This window comes from Calonectris borealis, chromosome 3, assembly GCF_964195595.1.
Source record: "Calonectris borealis chromosome 3, bCalBor7.hap1.2, whole genome shotgun sequence".
Taxonomy (NCBI): domain Eukaryota; kingdom Metazoa; phylum Chordata; class Aves; order Procellariiformes; family Procellariidae; genus Calonectris; species Calonectris borealis.
This window is the reverse complement of record NC_134314.1, coordinates 50,687,016-50,708,600: the sequence shown is the minus strand read 5'-3', so window position 1 is coordinate 50,708,600 and position 21,585 is coordinate 50,687,016. Positions and strand designations below refer to the sequence as shown.

Below are 21,585 nucleotides of genomic sequence, written 5' to 3'. Positions count from 1 at the left end.
ATTTGGAAGCTAGGGAAAGGTTTCACAATTATTTTATAAATAAGTGAATAGTATGACTTGAAGGGGAGAGTGCTTATTCTTCAGGAATCATCTAAAGTTTTCTGTAAATCTACAACTGTTCTCCATGGGATTGTATGAGCTTTCAAATGACTTTCCTTTGAAAATTATTCAATTACAATCTGAAAATCCAAAATTGTTTTTCAAGATAAGTTATGAGACTATGGCAGTGAATTGAGTGGATATAAGGGAAGAACTTTCTACAGTGTTTTTAATTCAGTCAGCTTGAGTTGACTGATGATTGGGAAGTGCTCATCCTTTTAGGCACATGAGGATGGATATGAGATAGTGTAGAAATCCTTGAAGTCAGGAAATGCTATTATACTTCATGTGGGTCCCCTTTAGAGAAGTGAGTGAAATGAGTTTGGTCTTGTGACAGCTTAGTCACAGGAGAGACATTATTTTGATTACGCATTGTAAAACCATTAGGTATGACTTCATAGCACTACTGATCTTTGCTCAGAAGAGTGCTTGCACAGGGTTAGCTTTGGTGCAGGATTCTTTTGTACTCTGAAATGCATTGAGAAGATAATCCCAGGTAGGTTTTGAAGTCAAAATCACAACTAGAAATCATGGTATTTGACTTTGAAACTTTAATTTCTCCATTGTAAAAGAAACAATACAATAGGAAAACTGATCCAAAGGAAAACACTAGGTTAATAGGCTTGACTTTAGTGTGTGAGATTTGAGATGAACAATTCTTCTCTTGAAGGTGTTTTAGGAAAGGTCTTGCTAACAGGAGTAGTCTGATTCTTTTTGGAAGTGTGCACTGAAATCATACATTCTTATGATTCGTATTTCCACATGTTGAAACTTTTAAAATGACTGACTGAATGAGTGTGAAGTTTGGGATGTTTTTGAAAACATTGTAATTGCTACACTTCTGTCTGATACATGTCGGAGAGAGCTGGGATGAAGAAACTTCCAGTGTGTTTTGAAGAAACTGTAGGGCGTCTAGTTTCATAAATCATGATTTAATTGTTACACGTTCTGAGAGCTCTGGGAGATTTACAGTGGTAGTGTATGGATGTTGCCATCCCAAAGTAGAGCCATCTTGAGAAATAAATTGCAGCACCACAGTGCTTTTCAATTTCATGTAGTAATGTAAACTGACTTTAATATCCTTATATTGCTGCTTGCCAAAAGATCAGCTAATTTAAATTTGTCTCAAAGGTGTACATTAAAGATCAGCAGAAAAAATTTACTGCTAGAGAAGTATTATTTTAAAAGCTGATGTAATTTAGTTTTTAAAAATATAACACCTTGGATTAAGCACCTGCTTAATCTCTCTTCCTGTTTTTGATGTAATATGAAAGTTTATTTAAATAAACCCTTCTTAATCCTTAAAGTCAAAACATGACTGAAATATATCAAAGTCCGTCAAAATATTGGAGACAGTTTCTTATAGCTAAATAATTTAGGTGTGGGATTCCTGCCTGGATTATTCTTTTCATTTGTGTGTAGTTATTCTTCAAAGAGCCATAATTTTTATTTGGCTTAATTGAACAGTATTAGATTTTTCTGGGGTTTAACTTTTGCTGTAATGGCTTTCTCTTTTCTTTTACCAAAGCATGCAGTCAACAACAGATATCTCGAACATCTGTAAAGAGTGGTTTTTAACTTCCCCCTCCCCCCATCAGTTTTCTTTGTATAAAGTTAAAACCATGAAAAAAGCGTATTTCTGTTCAGCAGAAGTTTGAAAGTTGACAGATACTTGTAATTGTCCTCCTGTGTTATGTATGCAGACAATCAAGTCACACAGGCTAGCAATAGGCACATGTATTAGGTAAAGTTGGAGCTGACAGAGATTTCCAGTATCTCTAAGGAAAAATGTTTCTAAGTGGCATGTATGCTATAGTTCATATATGCGGATGATGATACTTGGAGGAAACTTATTGTTCTGTGGCTTAATTTATAAATCAGTGGGGATGCTATGTTTTCTGTTAATAGTCTCATGTGGGTGAAACTGTTTCATATGCCTCCTGTAGAGGCAGCAGAGCTGTTTTCTAATTATCACTTTCATGTTTAGGTTTTTCAGCTTCTATTCACAGTACTGCATAGAAATGTGCCAGTATTTTTCTTCTAAAGAAAAGAATCGACAGCATTGAGATTGTAGGAGTGTTTTCCAAGTCTTCCACAGTGTTATACCTTAGAAGCTGGGAAAATGAATCATGCCACACCTTTGTACTATTGTGGCTAGATTCTTTCTACTAGCTTAGCTAGCTCTGACCAATTTTGAAGATCTCCTTGCTGTTCTGCAGACCACACTGTGTATGTTGTCTGGAACACATCCCCAGGGGGTGACATTCCCTGTAATTTGAAATTCTTTGGAAGAAAATCAGCAGGGAGATGCCTACCGGGAGAAAGACAGGAATATCCGAAACAAGACCCTGCAGTTCAGTATATTTCAACATATGTGTAAGAAAACAGTTGTTGTAACAAAACTGTTGTTTTCATAAACTTAGCTAAAACTTCAGCTTTTAACTGTGAAAGTCAGTTTCTAGATTCCTAATTACTCAGCATTAGGTACATTCCACTGCTTCATCTTTTTCTGAGGGATGCCAGTGTCTCACTTTGAATTCTTGCATGTAAAGAACTTTTTTGATCTTGAAGTATGCTGTTTCTGACTGTTCTTTTCTTCTGGATTGGTTACCAGACTTTACTTTTTTTTTATTTGAGCAAGTACGTTAAACTCCTAAAAGTATTTCACAGGCCTCTACGGATGTCAGCTGGCGAGTAACAATCCCAGTAATGTGTTCCATTCATCTGGGGCCCAATTATGCTGAGACACTCAGCTTTGTAGGGGAGAAAGGGAGCGAGGTCTGTCCTAGAAGGAGAACTTTCCTTTCTGTTCTGTCCTCTTTAATGTCGTTATACTTGGCCATCCTCGTATGAGAAACAAGCTTTATCTCTGTCCTTAGATTTCTAGTCAGCTCTACCTACATCGGTCCTAAGTAACAATAGCATTCCCTCTGTGATTTCAACACCAAACTGTGTATGCTTTGGCGGAAAATATATTAGCAGTCTTCTCTTCCCTTTATACTTCTGTTTTTGGAAGATACTCATCCTTTTGATCCACAGTTTCCAGAGTCTAGGTTCACTGTCATAAGGAGGAATCACAATACGAAATTCCATTATTTAATTTCCAACTCTTTTCAATAACCTAACAAGGAGGGAACTATCATTCTTGTCCTCAGAATTTCCTCCAGGTAAGGCAATCCTCAACTCCCTTTCATACTGCCAACTGTTAGTGGTTCTTGGATATTTTGAGTTCTTGTAGTTTGAAGCAATCTTCACTATTTTTCCTGGTTTTATGTGGAGGAGGGAAGGTGTGGATTTTTCCAGCATTGTGTTGCTCCTACTGTGACATGTTAGCTATGTTGTAAAAGCCTTTGAAAAATATCCTGTTATATGTGCTTGTATTTCCAAAATAATTTTGACAGTCCCTCAACAGCCAGTTTGTAATGGGTTAAGAGGAAGGGTCCTCTTGTGGAATAACAGATGAGAATTAAAGTATAAAAATACATAGCAAGCTCTTGTTATGAAGGGGAGTATAAATGATGCCACTCTAGTTTGGCTCTGGGGGTTTGCACTGTTCAGCATGGTCGTAAGCAACTATGAAAAGATGAATAAGGAGAGGATAAAACATAATGGGTTTTTAAACCTTTGAAAACTAAAGACAATAAATTTGTGATACTGAGTGTTTGTACTATTGTAAAATGGCAAGTGATACTAAGTGTTGATAAAAGAAAAATTAGAGGAATTACTCTAACTGTATACCTTTACAATGCTGAACTTCTGCTTAGTTAATTTTCAAAGAAATCTTTTTTGTACCTGAACGAGATTTACTACTATAATTCCTTAAGAAATGAATTAGGAAAGGTAGTTGTCATTTACTGAGGAGACAAAAGTTACCTGAGGAGTGGTAACTGTGCATCCGCAATGCTGAATGCAGTGCGCCAACTCTAGCCAAATAAAAGGGGTATGAAATCAAGTCACACAGGCTAGCAATAGGCACATGTATTAGGTAAAGTTGGAGCTGACAAGGATTTCCAGTATCTCTAAGGAAAAATGTTTCTAAGTGGCATGTATGCTATAGTTCATATATGCTACAGTTCATATATGCGGATGATGATACTTGGAGGAAACATTTTTCAAAGGCCTGCATAGAAATGAGTTGACTGCCATTGAGAGCCAATAGGAATTGGGTGCTTGTCACTTACTTCTCCCCCTTTTCTCATGTTCGTTGCCAGAGAATTGAACATTTGCTTGAAAACATGTTATAACTCTTGATTTCCTGAGTTTTGGATGTTAGGGCCTAACTACATCCACTGATGGATTTAAATATATTTATCAAGTTGACGTTGGGTGATTTAGAGTAATTTCTGGTTTTACAGAAAATTGTTCAACTTTTATTTTTCCTGAAATGTTTCACGCTTGTCAGCAGAGTGAGAGAATGGTTGTTACCTTCTTCCATAAATAGGAGATTCCAGTGTGCTTCTTTTGTATAAATGTAAACATGATTAAAATTATCATTTATTCTTCATCTTCTGGGGCGTGTGATGCATTTATTTCTCTTGATTTATCTTTTCTCTTTGTAGAATTTTCCAGAAAAGGATCTTCTACACTGCCATTCTAAGGATGTGATTGAAGCTCATTTTATGGCTTGTATAAAAGAAGCAGATGCTTTAAAGCACAAAAGTCAAGTCATCAATGAGATGCAAAAAAAGGATCATAAGCAACTGTGGATGGGATTACAGAATGGTAAATACAATGCATCAAGTATTAATTATATTCAGGTCTAGCATGCTAATAAATAATTTCTTCAAATTTTAGTCATGGTACGGGATATAAAATGTAATTGTTCTGCAGAATTTCAGTCTAATTCACAGAAAAGATCTTTTTTTTTTTTTAAAAAAAAGTCACCATTTATGTGATAATTCAAATGTGGCTTGAGTTATTCAAGGAACTCAGTTGGGTCATGACTCTGTTTTAACAAACCAAAACTAGCAACAAAACAAAATAAATAGATAAATACTGTCTACTGTACTTTTGTGCAACTGATGGTCTCTATTTGGGAGTTACCTGGGGTGTAAGTGTTGTTCAGTATTAACTATCTTGGACTGTAAAGTAAAAAAGGTTGTCTCCTCTAGTTTATGCTTAAGGATTGTCACTGATAAATAATACAGGTAAACTTTCAAAAAAGTTGCCCAGTAGATTAATAATTTTACTTTTCCCTCTGCCAAATTTAATATTTTTTTTTATTGCTGATATTACTGTGGCTTTCAAAAAGATTTCTGCATAGATAAGTATTGACTTGAAAAAGTCAGCAAAATAATTTGGAATGGATGTTCTAAAATAATTAGTATTCTTACTTTGCACAGATGGCGTGAATCTATATTGCAGTGCAAAATAAAACTTCTTTTCGTATTAGTGTTTCCCCTTTCTTATCATAGTTCTTAAAGCCCTGTAAGTTGAAAAGTTTTCTAAGTATTTCAGAAACTGCTATCTGGAATGGGTGGTAATGTCACTTTCAATGCATTTTCCTCATCTCCTGAAGCTGTCATTATATTATTACTGGTAAATTTATTTTACGGAAGCTGTAATCATGAAGATGTTTATTCTATGTTGAGATACAAAATACTAAACACTTAGAATTAACATCTTCCCGTATGTTTGTAAGGAAAATTAAATGAAACAGGAGAAGCTATAAATGCAAGAAGACTTGAGGCATGTGTTTGCTTTAGACAGTGAGGTTCCAAATTAGTTTGGGTTTAATGTATGTATTTAATGTATGTATTTAATGTATGTATTTAATGTATGTATTTAATGTATGTAATGTATGTGGGTTTACTAATTTTTTTATTGTTTAGTGGTACTGCCTTTCACGTTAAAGGTATTCCTGTAATAATTTTGAAGGTTGAGTGCTTATTAGAAACTGTGGTTTCTGTTTTTTTTATTTAACTGGGGGAGAGTTAGAAATTGAGGTATCATCTTGATTTGCCATTTGAGTGGTAAGATCTTGAGGGATGCAGTACATACCTGCAAAATTTATCAGGTAAGAAATTGCACTTTATTTGGTTCAATTCAAAGTCGTTCTTGAGAGATTCTGTTTTGTATAGATATTAGCCAGCAAACTGACTGATAATATATTCACTTTTGTGAATTAGCAGTAAATAAAGAGTTCTGGTCCACTGGAAGCCAGAATTGGTGTAAAAACAGATGTTCCCTAAAGCTTACATTGTTACAGGTCAATTTAAACTGCAATTTTAATAATTCTATGAAAAAAGTATTCTGCTGTAATAGCGTTTGTCTTGCAAACAGTTTAGTTTGAGAGAAGCAAAATGCTGTGCCAGCATAATTTTGTTTTCTATTTCAAGAATTATTAGCTTTATTGCAAAAAGAAATCCTGTCACTTAGTCCCAGTGCTCAAGTGTTCCCAGCAGTGCACTTTATGTGCTCTTTTTATTAATGCTTTTGAAAGGACCTCTAACATGAGTTATGAGTATAATGAGTTATAATATGAGTATAATAATGGCAGAAGAGTTGACTACGCAATGAAATAGTATGAGTTAAGGTTCTTTTCTTAACCAGAAGTTGTGGAACTTCGATACCTTCAATATGTAAGGTAAGAGAACAGATATGCAGTGTGTTCTTTCTGTGCTCATCTTAGGCTCTATCTTTTAATTGATTATTTGTCAAAGAGTATCTTCAATTGTAGGGAAACCAGAATTTTTCTGGTTTGCTTTATAATGTTAAGAACAGAGGTTGCCTAGCAAGGTTGATTTCAAGGTTTCACTGTGCTTAATGAGAAATCGCACCTGTGGAATCTGACACCTGAATGAGAAGTTTAAACAATCTTTTGAATACTTTCAAATGCTAATTTTAATTTCTCAGCTCTTCATAAAAGAGAAACAAGAAAAGCTTGTGAAACCAAGAAAACTCTTTTTAAGCATGTTGTATTTTTCAGTATGTTTTTATAGGCTTTCGTTTGAGATGTAATAATTTTAAACCTCTTTGTGAAACAGAATGAATGACCACAAAAAAGAAAAGAAAGTAGCACTTGTGATAACTGGCTTGTAAGTAATGCTACATCTGCAGTCTTTTTTTTCTGTGAAACTTCAAACAATTTTCTTCAGTTCTTAAATATAGGAAGTGTTATTTGTTTAACAAGTGATAGAAATACTTACAGGATATGTATTAAACTTACATTTTTGGAAAAAAAATCCAATTTTGCTTGTTTGGAGAAATGTAACTGCCAATTACAAGTGTAATTTGGTATAAATCTTTCTGCTAAGAAGGAAGTACTTGAGCAGGTCGCATGAGAAACTTTTCAGTTTTAGGGGAAGAGCTGTAATAGTGAATTTGTGGCAAAATCTTGTGCTGGTAACAGCTGGTAGGTATTCATAACAACCTTTACATCCCTCCTCCCACCATTTCTGGTTTTGTGTTAATCTGCTACCAAATCAGGAAGATAAACATACTTTTCTGTCTATTGCTTGTGCTGTGGTTTTGCTTGTTCTTCAGACTTCAGTTAGCCAATTTTTGTCCATAAACCAGATATTTCTTAGCTAGAACACTTCTTTGGGACAGGTACAGCTGTGTTGCTCTAATTTTGACCAGTGTCATGGATGTCTGACTGGTAGGGAAGTGATAGAGGCAGGCTATATAGCTATACTGACCTCTGTTCCTTTGAAAGAATTGTTAAAATTCTTTGGTCAGAATTGATGGAAAATGTTACTACTGTTCTTGCTTTAATAGTGTTATGGCCATTTTTATCATGGATAAAGAGGATTTTCTAGTGGGTGGTTTTTTTCTTCTTGCCTTTTGTGTGGAAAAATAAAGGCTTTCAGCTTTGAAACATTAAGACCCTGTGGGCCTAGTGATGACTCAGGATCAAATGAAATCTCAACTGTTTTTAGGGGGAGAGCTATATTTTCTGCATGGTTCAAAGAATTAATATCTATAACTTCAGTATATAATGGTTCTGATAAAGGAGGGGTTTTAGATTCAACACAGCTGCTTTTCATCAGTTGTGGAGAGACATAAGCAACCATACCCTGACATTTTCACAGGCATCCTTTTTAACCGGTGAAGACTAGACTTGGTATTTTTGATACATGAGTGGGGAAATAAACAGTAAAAACTCATGGCCATTTTTAAGGCTTCTTTATATATTATAAAATATAATGAAGTCATTATTTTACTGAAGGTATTATGGAAAAAGAATGTAATGCTTGTTCATACTGTAGGGCTTACCAAAAGTTAAGTGGCCACATTGAAGTGTTCTTATTAAAGGAGAAAAATCCTGCAAACATTCAGAATATGCAATATTTTCTCTTTTAATGCTTGTGATCTCTTTCTTGTCTTACTGACAGAATCAGGCCTGTGTTTTCTTGCATTTCTTTCTAAATCATATCTAAACCAGTCCTGTGGTTTTGAGGGGCCGAAGTCGTGTTTTTTCTGGGCTATCACATTCCTGTTTAGAAATGTTTGAGCAGCCAAAAAGAAATAGTGTCATACATTATCAGCACCTCCTTTGCGCTGTGGCCCTTTACATGTGGCCCACTCAGGTTTGATATGTATGTTTCTCCTCTTTGTAGAGAACTGGTGGGAGCAAAGCCGTTCTTTACCTCAGTCCGAGATGATGAGCATGCTTTGGTAGCTGAACAAATCTCCGATCCCACCTGGTCATTTGAAACTTTAGTTAGGCAATATGTACTTAGAAAATCTTCAGGAATTTAACAGGAGAACAAATGAACAAGCCACTAGTTTTTAAATCACAAAGCCATCTTTTATTCTTCTTCCCTGTATCGCTACCAAAATGGTAATATCTTGCCATGTTCTATCTGTAGAGATTTGGTTAACTTTGAAGAAACACTAAATGATTCTTTTGAGCTTTGAAAATGAGTGTATTGTTTAAAAGAGGATTAAAAAAAAAAAGTCATTACCTTCTTGGGCTAGTGGTTGAAAATTTCTGGAAATGCATCAAGTTTTCTGTAATTAGTGTCAATACCTGCTTATTCTGGCATACACCAAACATTGGGGTTGCTGATATTGTGGAACCTGGAGGGTGCAGTGTAGACAGATTCAAATAGCCCAGAGCTGTTTTGGTGCTGAGCTGGGGCTAGGTTCAGACAGGCTGGACCTGCAGAATGAATCAGATGCATCAGAGCAGGCCTTCCCAGGGATTTTTTTTGGTTGTTGGTGCTTTTGTTTGGGGTTTGATTGATTGTGGGTTTTTTCTGGTAATGGATTGTGACCTAGACTTCAGTGTTAGTTCTGCAGTGTTTACTGGCTTGTTACCCTTTCTGCACAAATGACTAAACTAAGGCTCCACCCGTATGGGTGCAGTATCATGGTTCTAAACTGCCATCCCCCCGAATCTGGCTGTTGCCTCGTTACTCTTCTGTGCTGGCCTGGTGCCTACTTGCATAGCTGCCCTTTGTCACAGTGTGAAGATGGGGAATTGATGGCAGCCTGAATTTCCCCCCTTGGCTTTCTCTGCTCCGCTCTCAACAAGGCGGCAGAGCAGAGCTGCTGTGTTTGTGAGGCCAGTGAGAGTCAGTGGGTCTCAAAGGCAGGCATGAACGGCACGCAAGCAGGAAAGGAGCAAAGAAAAAGGTAACCCAGCACTCGCAATGCTCCACCGTGAGGGGAGGTTGTCTAGAGAGAGGTAGACAGAGGAGATGCTTTCTAGTGTTTTCACCATCTTGTGTTTGACGTCTATGTGTCTAATGAAAATCATTAAACTCTGAGGGAGCAAGCTTGCAGGTCTCTGCATCTTTGGCACAGGTAATCTGCCAACTATGTAGTCTATTCATATATATTGGAGAGTTTGAAATTTATATACCTGTTGCAGTTTCAAGGGCTTCGTTTTTGTCCTCATTTTGACTCTCTTCCTCCTGGAACATTACCATTTCTGCAGAAATATAGCCATCTTCCAGACTTCCTACTGAAGCAGGTGTGCCTTTTGTCTTCAACCCGATCTACAAATAAGCTGATTCTCTACCTTCACTGTTCCCGTCTTCTGTAGTTTTTTCAGATATTTGACAGACTTGGATTCAGATTGAGTGAATCTTTGACTGTGTTTCTCTAAACATATTTTACTTAGGTGTAAGTGATGCAGAACCTTTATTTTTTTACTGCCTCCTGCTTTCCTTTCTCCCCTCCCCCTCAAAATACGTCATTTCCTGAAAGACGTGTAAAGTCTAACTAAATTTCAAAGCAAACTATCTCTAAAAAACAGACTTCATTTTTAAAATTAACTTTCTTTAGTTGTTGAGGGTATTTTGCTTTGCAATTTGAAATGCTTCTAAGTTACTTTCTGCTAATAAACTCCTGGATTTGACAGAGGCATTAATATAAAGGTTCCTTAACTTTTAAGAAAAGCTGTGTTTTAGAAAAAGCATGGTACAGGGAAAGCAAAGTAGGTTAGAGAGTTATATGGAGATATGCTGCTCTATTTTCATGTATATAAACAGAGCATAATCAGAGGCAAAGATGGTATTAAAATACCCAGGCCGTCTAGACTTGGAGCAGAAAACTGGAGGATGGGTAAAATTGTCAGGAGTCCTTTTCCCTTTGACGTACTCAGGGAAGTCTGTAACAAGCCTTGCTGCTCTATTCCCACATAACCTGTGGGTTATGTGTTTCAAAAATGGATTACACATTTTTGTTTAATAGTCATCAGAGCTTTCTTTTTAGCTTAAGTGACAATACTTACTGAGATCACCTGCTTTTAGGCTACACAGAAAGCTTAAATTTGGTAGGGTGTATACATGTTCATATTTGAATAAAGGAAAGAAAGTAGTTCATCTTGATGATTTTCTTCCCCTGAACTTTTTCCAGATAAATTGATGACCTAGAAATGAAGGGAGGTGGTGTTAAGGAAACAGCGTACTTAAAGTGAAACTTCTGTTTCGTGAGTACGTTTAATAAGTGAAAAGAATGTTGGTAAGGTATGGCTCCCTTGTGTACATTAAAAAAAAAAATGGGGGGAAAGGCCTTTTTGGATCTGATTGATAATCTGAAGAGTAAAATGCTGCTTTGTCATACAGTTTTCAAAATGTCCCATTAACCTGCAAAACTTAAGCAATATGCTTTTATTCCTTTATCTTCAGCACACTACTTTGCTATGAAAACTAATGGATAAGTTACAGCATAAAAGTAAATGTGTTAAATACACCAATCTCAAACCTAACTGTACGGTATTAGGGGAAGGATCACCCCTTTTTTTCTTGGGTTGCATCCATAGCTCAATTTATAGTGTGGCTTATGAATTAATATTTTTTGAACTAGAATTTACAGCTAACTATACATAAGGAAGTTTCTCCTAGTTGTTCTCTGGTTGTAAACACTGCTGTTGGAAATTTGTTATAGTGCGTACAGGCAAGCAGAGTTGAATTGAATTAATTCATTTACACGGTAATAGTACTAAAAAGGGAGTGACAGACCTAGGTAGCTAACCTTGAGGCCCATACCACTGTACTTGACTATTATTAGTACATGAGGTAGTTAGCATGGTGTTTACTTTTGCGGTGATTCCATGTCTGTCTTAGCATGGACAGGCCAAGTAAAGCCTATTTGTTTTTTACTTTCAAATTTTACAGTCTCTCCTGCTTTCCTGTGCTTTTGTGAATGCAAATTTGGAGGGTATGTAAGATTAACGGGCACATCATGCGGCAGAGATATTTCAGGTAATGATCGATTTTGTAATTACAAGGCAAAATTATGAATGCTTCAGATATGTACGTTCATGTTGAATGTTATTACTTTGCTATTTGTGACGTGAAGAATATTTCCACATATTTCATGTAGCTAGCTTCTGTCACTTATATGAAGTCAAAACAGTTCTGAGGTCCTGTCTCTCCATATCTGATAGTTACTTGTGCCTGAAGATAGTCTGAAAAGACTAGTAAATTTGTGTGCCCTCTGCAGTTGTGGATTGGTGTTATATACCATGATCTGTCAAAATACCCAAGTAACGTAAGCGTTTAACAGCAAGAATATTTTAACTGTGGATGGTGGCAATGTGTAAAATAGGAAAGAAAAATTCTTATGTTTTAATGATGCCATGCCAGTATTTCAAACTGTGTTCTCAAAAAGACTCGCACGGAACTGTAGTAGTCAGCAAGAGTTAAATATGTATCGGAGTCTTCCTGAAGTCCTTGGTAATCATAATTATCTGTGGTTTTATTGTACAAGAATAAGAACAATGAGTTTAGAGGGCCTAAAGTCATTTAGAGACAGGTCTTTAAATAGCTGAGAATTGAGGGTAACCAGCTGTAAATACTGTTTCTGAATAGCATGGTACAGTTAGTTTTGAAGTGTTTAAAATATTTATCTGTCATCAACAAAGCTGCTTCATGCTTGAGGCATACTGCACAAAATTTAACTTGTTGTGAAATTGGTTAAAATTGCTCACCGGTCAGCAGAACTATGTATGCACATAGAGTCTTAGTTGTCTTGGAAACAATGTGGAGGTAGAACTGATACTAAATTTTGAGACGACTCTTTTCTGGCTGTACAGTTAAACACAATGCTTGTTAGAGCACGAGTCAGTATAAAATATACTTGCTTTAATGTTAAGAAAATACACTTTGTATCCTTGACTTGCAGCTGTAGCTCTCTGTACAGTAGAGTTTATTTGATTATATGTATGTGACGGATTAAACCCTTAGTGAGTTTTTTTATGACTATAAAAAAAAGTTAGTGGGAGCGGTTGATAGACGGGAGGGCAGATCTGCCATTCAGAGGGACTGTGACGAGCTGGAGCAGTCGGCAAGCGGGAGCCTCCTGGAGCCCACGGACGCAAGTGCAAAGTCCTGCACCAGGGACAGGAAAAAACCCACACATCGGGGCAGGCTAGGGACTGACTGGGAAGCAGCTTTGTGGCAGTGGGCAATGGTAAACAACAAGCTGGATGAAAAGTCTGTCATGTGGTGTTGCAGAAATGAAGATTAACCAGGGAGCTACTTTAGCCCTTGTGCCCCCCCCAGGATATAGCCAGATGGTGAGTAATTCTTCTCCTCGGCTCAGCGCTTGTAAAGCTGCGCTGGGAATGCTGTGTCCTCTTTGGGACACCAGGACAAAAGAAATGTGGGCAAACAGAAGAGAGTCCAGCAGAGTGCTGCTACGATGCTTAGGGGCTGGAGCATATGCTGTATTGGAAGAGAGTGGGGGAACTGCCTTGTTTAAGCCTGAAGACGAGGAGGCTGAAGATGGATCTAAGAGGTGCTTTCCACTACCTAAAAGGAAGGCTTGTAGCGCAGATGGAGTCAGACTCCTCTCAGACATGGCTCCATTGGCAGTGGAGCTGGGCAATTACAAAAGAAAACGGTTACAAGTTGCGGCAGGAGGAAGTCTGATGGGATATTAGGGCGGGGGGAGTGAAAGTGGTTGAGTGGAAACCCGTGGAGATGGTCAGAACTTGACTGGGAAAGAGCTTGAGCAAACTCATTTAACTTTGTGCAGACAGATCTTTTTTTTGGGCAGGAGCTCTTATTCCAAAGCTTGCCCACCAAAGGCACTTCCAATCTAAAGTTTCTCTGTGGTTCTGATACATCAGTTGGAGAGTCTTCGGTCTTTTAGTTAATGCTATGTCCAAGTACTTCTAACTGTGCATCACTTCTATGGTTCATATGGTTATTAGACAGTGGTGAACCACTGAGAATAGGCAAAAGTTTTGTGTTTTTTTAAACTCAAGGATTGGAAACATTTTTATGCAAGCTGTAAATTGGTATTGCTTGCATAGAGCTAGAGATACAATTCAATTCCAAGCTTTTTTTCCTAAATTTGTACAACTAGATGGCTTTAATAAGAAACCATAAATAGTCCAGACAAAAAAATCGTGCGTATATGCTACCCTGAGGGCTACACCTGTTTGTTCACTTTTTTGACTTTCTAAAAAGATACTGGAAGATGGAAGCCATGAATTACCATTTTCTTTCTGAATTTAAACTATCTTTCCCTTGTTTTTGCATTAATTCTTTCTGTTATTTAAACCCTCTCCACAGTCGTCTTGAAATATATCCAATTCTGGAGTCAGTACTATGATAGCAGTTGCATCAGCGTCAAATACAGAAACAAAATAATTCCTTATTACTAAGATATTTCTGTTGATAAGTTTAAAGATTAGGGTGGGTCTATTTAGTTGCTTTGCCCAATGTTCTACAGTGGGAGCTCCATTTTAACTGGCCATACGCTGTGACCAGTGTGTCTTACTGCAAGTTACTTGTAGATGTATTTTCTCGTTCTGTGATAATTGGCCATATTCTTTGTGTATGCTGATTTAAAGCTATGCTGCATTGAAATGCACACGTTGATTGCAAGCACTTGAGCAGTGCCGTTGACCCTCTCAGGCGCATCCATCCTGGTTACCATTTTCGTAGAGTGAGGTGGGTGGAAGAGACACATCTAACATCAACATCCATGCGAAATTTCAAGTTGTTTGAAGCGTGACAGCGCTTGAGTTTCAGAGAATGACTGTAAGACACTAGCACGAATGAAACTAATTTTTCTGGTTGTCTGAAGAACATTGCCCCCAGGTCTCAGCCTGGGAAAGAGGCCCAGCCTTGAAAATTTCAGCCTGGACTAATCCTTAGTTAAAACTGCATAATATTAAAAGGTTCAGCAGTTACTGTCTATTAAGAACAAGCTATGACTGGAGTTACTAACAACTTTTTGATGTAACAGTTACAAATCTGGATTAATTTCAGTGATTGCTAAAGGATCTCCAGTCTTGCTTAATGGAGGAAACGACAATTCTCCAAGTGTTTCCATGTAACAATCTTTTTTTTAAACTGTTTTAAAGGATGGTTTAAAAGCATGAACAATTTCAGTGATAGATTTCTGAGCATTAAATGGATAATGTGGCACGCTCTATTTGTTAATTTATGTTTGATGTTTAATTTGTTGCTTAATTAATTTGTGTACTGAGATTATTGTTGTGGATGACATCAAGTCCTTGTAATTTTGCCAACTCTTACTATTTCTATATATGTAAAAACGTATTTTCAAAGCTGTCTTTAGAGTCTGTGCATCTCTGTAGTACTGAAGGCTAATAATGTCTGTCTGGTGTTTGGGCATGCAGTGACTGCGTTTCTAATAAATGAATATTTATAAATATAAGTGACTTAGCTAATAGATTTTTCAACTGGATCTCTCCTCCATTATTTGGTTATTAACTTTCTGATCTTTGACATAAAATATAGGGAGAAAAGTTCTAATATTTCACTTCAGGCAAAGTTATGTAAATCCTCTCTTTAACAAATATGATTAGTAGAGTCATCCAAAACTTTTATACTGTCACTAATGCTGCTTCTGTTTGAATCTTATTGCCATTAATTTAAATATTGTTATTCAGATATGAACATCTGCCTTTCGCAAGTACTGGCTTTTGCTAATACAGAAACTCTTTAACACATCAGTCAAGCACTTTCTTAAAAACAGATGGATTGTGGAAAACAAAAGTAATCAGATTTGACTGTTAGGGGAGTTTAGATATCATGTAGACTGCATAAGCTTTTCACGAGGGAGGGAGATGAGTGTGTAAAGTGCTTTTGCTGATAGGTGGAGAACTGTTCCTTGTTTACTGGCTTGATGAAAACTCAGTTTTGTTTTGATTGTCAAACTTCCGTTCAGCACCTTCTGTCTTTAAGTCCTGTCTAGCCAAAGCGCTAATTAGTTCTTATAGCTCGTCGTAGCATTAATAGCTTCCTTAAGTCTGTTTTGCATAAATAGGAGGTAGTGACACAGAACAATGGAGAATGATGAATTCTTTCGCTTATATTTTCAAGCGGATTGCGGGGGGAGTGTTGGGTGGTGTTGGGTTTTTTGTTTGTTTGTTTTAAGCTTTGAGTTTTAAGGGTTCTGCGAAAGCAGTTATTTTTGGATTTTATATTTTGGAGCTTTAGGATTCTGGCATTGAGCCAATCCTCCCGGTGCTAATAAAAGCTCTTGCCGGGTCACATATATCAATATGCAAACTGGATAGCCTTTTTCTGCTGCTTGCTTTAAAAATTTTTGTTAATTTTCTTACATCCAGCTCAGTTTCCTGTAGTAAAAATATTGTATCCATGGAAGGATGCTTGGAGGACAGCAATATAAGATTATGAGGATGAATTAGCTTAGATGTTTTCAGACAGTGCTTTGCACCCGCTGGAGATGTGTCTTAAGATGTCTGACTCCATTATGTCTAGCTAATTTACTAGAAAGTTTTTCATTCCTTGGGGTATCAGATGGATTGACAGAAGATACGTGATTACAAAATGCAACAAGTTCATCATTCAACTGTTGCTGATTTATTGCTGTTATATTTAGAAACTACAGAAACTATTAGAAATTTAAACGTATTGATAGAACAATAGATTGTCTTGAGCATTGTCTGAGTGTTCAGAGAATAATCTGAGAAGTATAAATTTGTAAATTTACCTCCCTTAAATAAGATTACCTGCATGATTTCTGGGAGGTTAGGAAGCTGGAATGAAGAACAGAAGTGAGTTAACTGTACATTACCTCTGTTAAACTTTTTTGTCCTTCAGAGATTCACTTGTTTGCCATATATGCCACAAAGGACAATATACTTAAGCTCCTACCATAAGTCTGTTACTTGTTCAGAATTTCTTGTTCTTCTGATCCGTAAGATGTTGCTCGTCTCTATTAAATTTTGAAGACAGTAAGCTGTTTACCCAACTTTCCTCGTTACTGTAATATGAGCATTAAGCAAGTAAATTAAATTAATGTTTGTTTTATTTTTGTTCAGGTAAGATGTCTCCAAATATGTAGATTCCTTATTTAAGAGTCTGCTGAAGCTCACTAGCTTAAGTAGGTCTTGATTGGGTTTTTTTGTGTGTCATCATAATTAATAGTTTTATCAACTGAGTTTATAGTCAGGCGTGGTAGTTGAAGTATAAATTGATTAATGCCTACTGTAGGATGCCTGTCCACACAATCTGCAGGGAAAGCAGTAAGGCATTCTCAACGCTGTCTCCAAGGAAGAGGAAAGCATGCTAAATCTTCCCCTTCCCACTGACCGAGTTTGTGAGGAGGATGCAGTCGTTCTTTGTGTCAGACATTGTAAGACTAAACCTCTGACTCTGTAGGCTGGGGTTCCCAAACGCAGGCTTGCTTGGGTGCAGTCAGCTCCAGGGTCCTCACTGCCGCTGCCACCTGCCGAGCTTCCCAGCTGGTGAGCTGTGGGCTAGTGCCCGGCTGTGGGCTAGTGCCCGGCTGTGGGCTAGTGCCCGGCTGTGGGCTAGTGCCCGGCTGTGGGCTAGCGCCCTGCGTCCAGGCAGCTCCTTCGGGCAGGTGCCTGCGTGGTGCTGCTGACTGCAGCTCAGGTAAGGGCTTGTCAAGAAGCGCTTGCTGCTAATCAGGAAACAAGGGTGTGGAAGTACTTCCTGAAATAAGTATCAGGAAATGCTCCTACAGATCACCTGGCAGGAGTTTGTTTATGGTTTCTTGGAAATTCCTGCCTTGTGTCACGTCCAGTCAGGAAAAGCAACGTGTTATAAACCCTGCAATATGTCTTAACTGTGTCTTTTAGCGCACTGACAGGCATCTGTGCTGTATGCTGTAGTGAAGCAAATCTCAGACTCTCTTAATTTTCTGCAATTGCTTTAATTGTTATCAGCAGTTTTGGAAGCGGGAAGATTTCTGAATTTTACCTTGCTTCAGGGGGGCTGAATTCTGTAGCGGTTATACTGCCAGGCTCCCTGGGACTCGGCTGAACATTGTGCCGAGGAGGGAAAATTGGAGCCTCTGTGTTCCTTCTGAAGAAACATCCGCTGTGTTTGGTGACTTGGAGAGTTAGGGCCTATAAGGAAATGTATCCCTTGCTCTTCTCCTTCTAAAGCTGCCTTCTCCAGTAAGGCTAGCGGCAGGTTTATTCATCTTAGCTCTTCATGTTCCTTTCTGTCACTTCTGGTATTGGTTGTTCGCTTGATTTGAATAATTGCTTTGCATATATAAAAAGCCTTTACTGCTCTAGACCTATGCTGTCCTTAATACATTTTAAGCACAATAAACTATTCAGTTCTTGTAATGTCTGAACAGGATGAAATGGTGTGCTGCCTCGGGCTACTTTACTAAACCAAAATGTGTTTCAAACAAACTTTTATTTTCAGGTTGTATCATGAAACTGGTGGTATATTTTCTGATTATATCATACATTGTTGCAGTTTATTTTAAGATTTACATATCCAAATGTAAACCCCTCAAGAAGTTTTTCTACTGCTTTAGTTTCTCTATACTTTACACCTATTGTTCATCTAGTTAAGAGCTATTAGGTGTTTTTACAAACTGTGAGACAGTGTGGACCAGTAGCAGCAAGGAGTGGAGAAATGGGCACTGTTAATTGAGTTAATGAAGTTCATAATTTGTGGCACAATATTTCCCTAACAGTGGGAGATACGATAGGAATTCAAGTTGCTTTCTCTTTCAGTTCGGTAAGTTGCCACATCACTGTTTTCATAGGAGAATGCAGACGACTTACTTTTTGGCTTCAGGCTAAATAGGGAAGAGAAATGTGAGGAAAATAAACTCATACAGGTCAAACTCCTGTAAGAAAAGTTTGCATGTTGTTCCAGTCGTGGAACATTTACCTCTTCTAGCTGAAAAAGAATATATGTTATTAATATTAACAAAATCTAATTTTACCTTCACAGATAAATTTGAGCAGTTTTGGGCAATAAATCGAAAACTCATGGAGTATCCTCCAGAAGATAATGGATTTCGATACATCCCATTTAGAATTTATCAGGTAGGAGACAATGAAATAAAACCACTTTTACCAAACTCTTCCACTGAGGTGTCATATACCATAATCTGTTTGCAGAATTATACATTCCCTTTTCTAACATTATGGTAAAACTTTGTATGCTCATCTTTGCTGAACCCTTGAGTTGTGTGAATTAGCAAAGACAAAAATAGACTGCATTTATTCTAATAGGTAATTACCATTCATTATGTTGTAAGTACTCGAGAATGTGCTAAGGCTGGTATAGATTATGTTTGTTTGGGTTTTTTAAAAAAAAAAACAGCTAATTCTGTAATTAAAAATAACTGCTAACTATGAAGACTGCTTTGGATGCAAAATGCCTTCTGAAAGGTCCAAGTAAAACATTTCAGGAGCAACACTTTTCCCTCAACCACCGTGTAGGCTTCTTTTCTTGTTGGCATTATAAGGTGAAAGTAGTAGCATAGGTCTTGCATCTAGTTCTTACCTTTGTCTTCTAATTGTGTACTTTACAATCCAAAACTAGCTTTGAATATTTTTTCTGTTTTAATACACCAGTGCTCTATTTTTTCAGCAGTTTATTTGGAGACGTATTCCTTAGAATCCTTACAATTTTTCCATGTCCCCTTAGTTTTTATAGCATTAAAGTCATGATGAAGTTTGGAGTTAAGTATGGTTAAAAGCTTATACAGAATTCATGTAGCCTCTCCATAAATTAAACAGTTCTGCTCTGTTTTGTCTTTGAAACATTTTCATCTATTTACATTAAGTTTTGCACCTGTAACTATCAAAAAAAGTCCTTTATTCATAGTACTGAATAGTCTGATACTACTTTATAACAGGTTTTAATGACCATACAAATCTATACAATCTTGCAATGGGATTGAAATAACTTTTAATGTTAGATATAAGACATCTACCGTCATAGTGAAACCTTAGATTGAGAACGGAAGTCAGTTATTTTGTCAGAGATCATAGCAGATGGCAAGGTTTGTGTAAGTATCAAGAAGTATGTATCAGGAAAAGTAGTTCACTCGCAGCGTTTTGTTTGGTTGGTAAACTAAGTTGTTTTTGTTCTCCGATAGGTGGGTTTTTTAAAATTCTTTTCATAGAAATCACATAAATGGATTTGCGAAATGGAGGTTTTGCTGTCTGAATAAGGTACAGACCTCTAAGCCATGAGGGAAGTTTTCTGTGCTATCACATGATTTCATGCTAGTAAAGCTTTTCTTTTTTTTAAAAAAAAAAAAAAATCTAATTCAGTAATATCTATCCCTTTAGCCAGTAGTACTTATCTTGATTCTCATTATGTTTTCAATTGAAAACTTGCTGTAGTTTAAACCCAAAATATCTAACTAAGAATAGAAGACCAAACATAAATAAAGATGATGCTGACACAGTCTTTGAGAAGGTTGGTGTATGTTGTTTTCAGTAATGCTGCTCTTAATATTTCTAAATATTTTCAGTAATGTTCCTCTTTTTAAAAAAGTGGATGCAGGTGTTTCTAGCTTTTTTGTGTGGTTTTGTTGGTTTGTGTACTGATTACTGCTCATCATAAAAGTCTATGTATTTAAAGGAATTTTCAGAAAGTGTTAGGAAGGGTGAGATTATAATTTGATTCAGAGCAAGGAGTTAATTCCTGGAGTTTTAACATAATTTTACAGGACTTAGTGACAGATTTGCATATGCTTAAGTAACTCATTCAAAAGTATTCTTAATATGTATATAACCCCTACCCCGACTGCATTTAATTTCCATTAGTGCTGGTAGAAGTCAGCTTTGCATTCTAATTGGTTGCTTGCATATCCCTACATAAATACCTGAAAGCCAATTTAGCCTGGGTTTGTATTACAGTGGATGTTTATTCCCTATGTGTTTTCACGTAGTGTTTTTGTAGATACTTAAGGCTATACAGGTGGATGGCAGGAAATTACTAGGCATTGCCTTCAGTGGGGAGAGCTCCTCCTCTTAGTCTCTGTACCTTCCATTACCCCAAAATTATTAGAAGGAAATTCTGTGAACGGAACTGCCTAGATTGTATTTTGGCAGTATGAGGTGGTTGAATTTTTTTCCTTCAAAGAAATGTACTAGATTATGATATCAAGTAAGAAAAATCAGTCTTGGCAACAATTAAATGTGAGTGGGAAAAGTTGCTGCGGAAAAAATGCATGCAATAAAGTGATCTGACATGCTTTTCACTGAAGGCCTGATATTTTCAAAACTCAAAGGCTCTTTCAATTGTAAAGCTTGTCTATTAAGATGCATTTCTAAAGAATAATATGAATCATACCTCGTGTGGCATCCAAATCTGATGGTGTGTGGGGGAGAAAGAGATAGCAAAAATACAAACGTCATGTTTGGGTAAGTCAGAACTAAACTAACCACATGTAATTCTAAAAGCCCTTGTCCAGCACCTCTTCTTTTAAGTGTAGCAGCTAAGATTGGACCAGAATCCTGTCACTGCTATAGAAGATGAAGAAAAAGACTGAGTATCACTAGGGATCAACTCTTTTGCAATTTTAAAAGTTAGCTAAGAGATCTTGGAGACTTTATTACCAGCTGTGGTAATAAAGTCTCCAAGTCTAAACTGTGTCGTATGCACCAGATGAGCCTTTGACATAGATGGAAACTTTTTCTGCCAGAGACAGTTTGAAAATAGTGATTATATTTTTGTGACACTTTTACTTACATGTGTCCAAAAAAAAAAAGGTGCCCCACTTCATCACTTCAGAGGTGTAAGCTGCTGTGTCTTCAGTTGACAGTTGCACGAAATTTTTTTGCCTTTTTGT

General features: G+C 37.0%; 1 protein-coding gene across 13 annotated transcripts in view; it reads left to right on the top strand.

Annotated features, from left to right (window-relative positions):
- Positions 1 to 21,585, top strand: part of ATG5 (autophagy related 5) — an 80,995-nt gene that overhangs the window by 15,166 nt on the left and 44,244 nt on the right. For all 13 annotated transcript variants that reach the window (XR_012672965.1, XM_075145588.1, XM_075145585.1 and 10 more), the window contains 2 exons: positions 4,659 to 4,821; positions 18,726 to 18,820. Coding sequence is in view for 12 of the 13 variants with exons in the window: in XM_075145588.1 (XP_075001689.1) it covers positions 4,659 to 4,821; positions 18,726 to 18,820 (258 nt within the window). In the remaining variant the exon portion in view is untranslated. The remainder of the gene's footprint in view (positions 1 to 4,658; positions 4,822 to 18,725; positions 18,821 to 21,585) is intronic.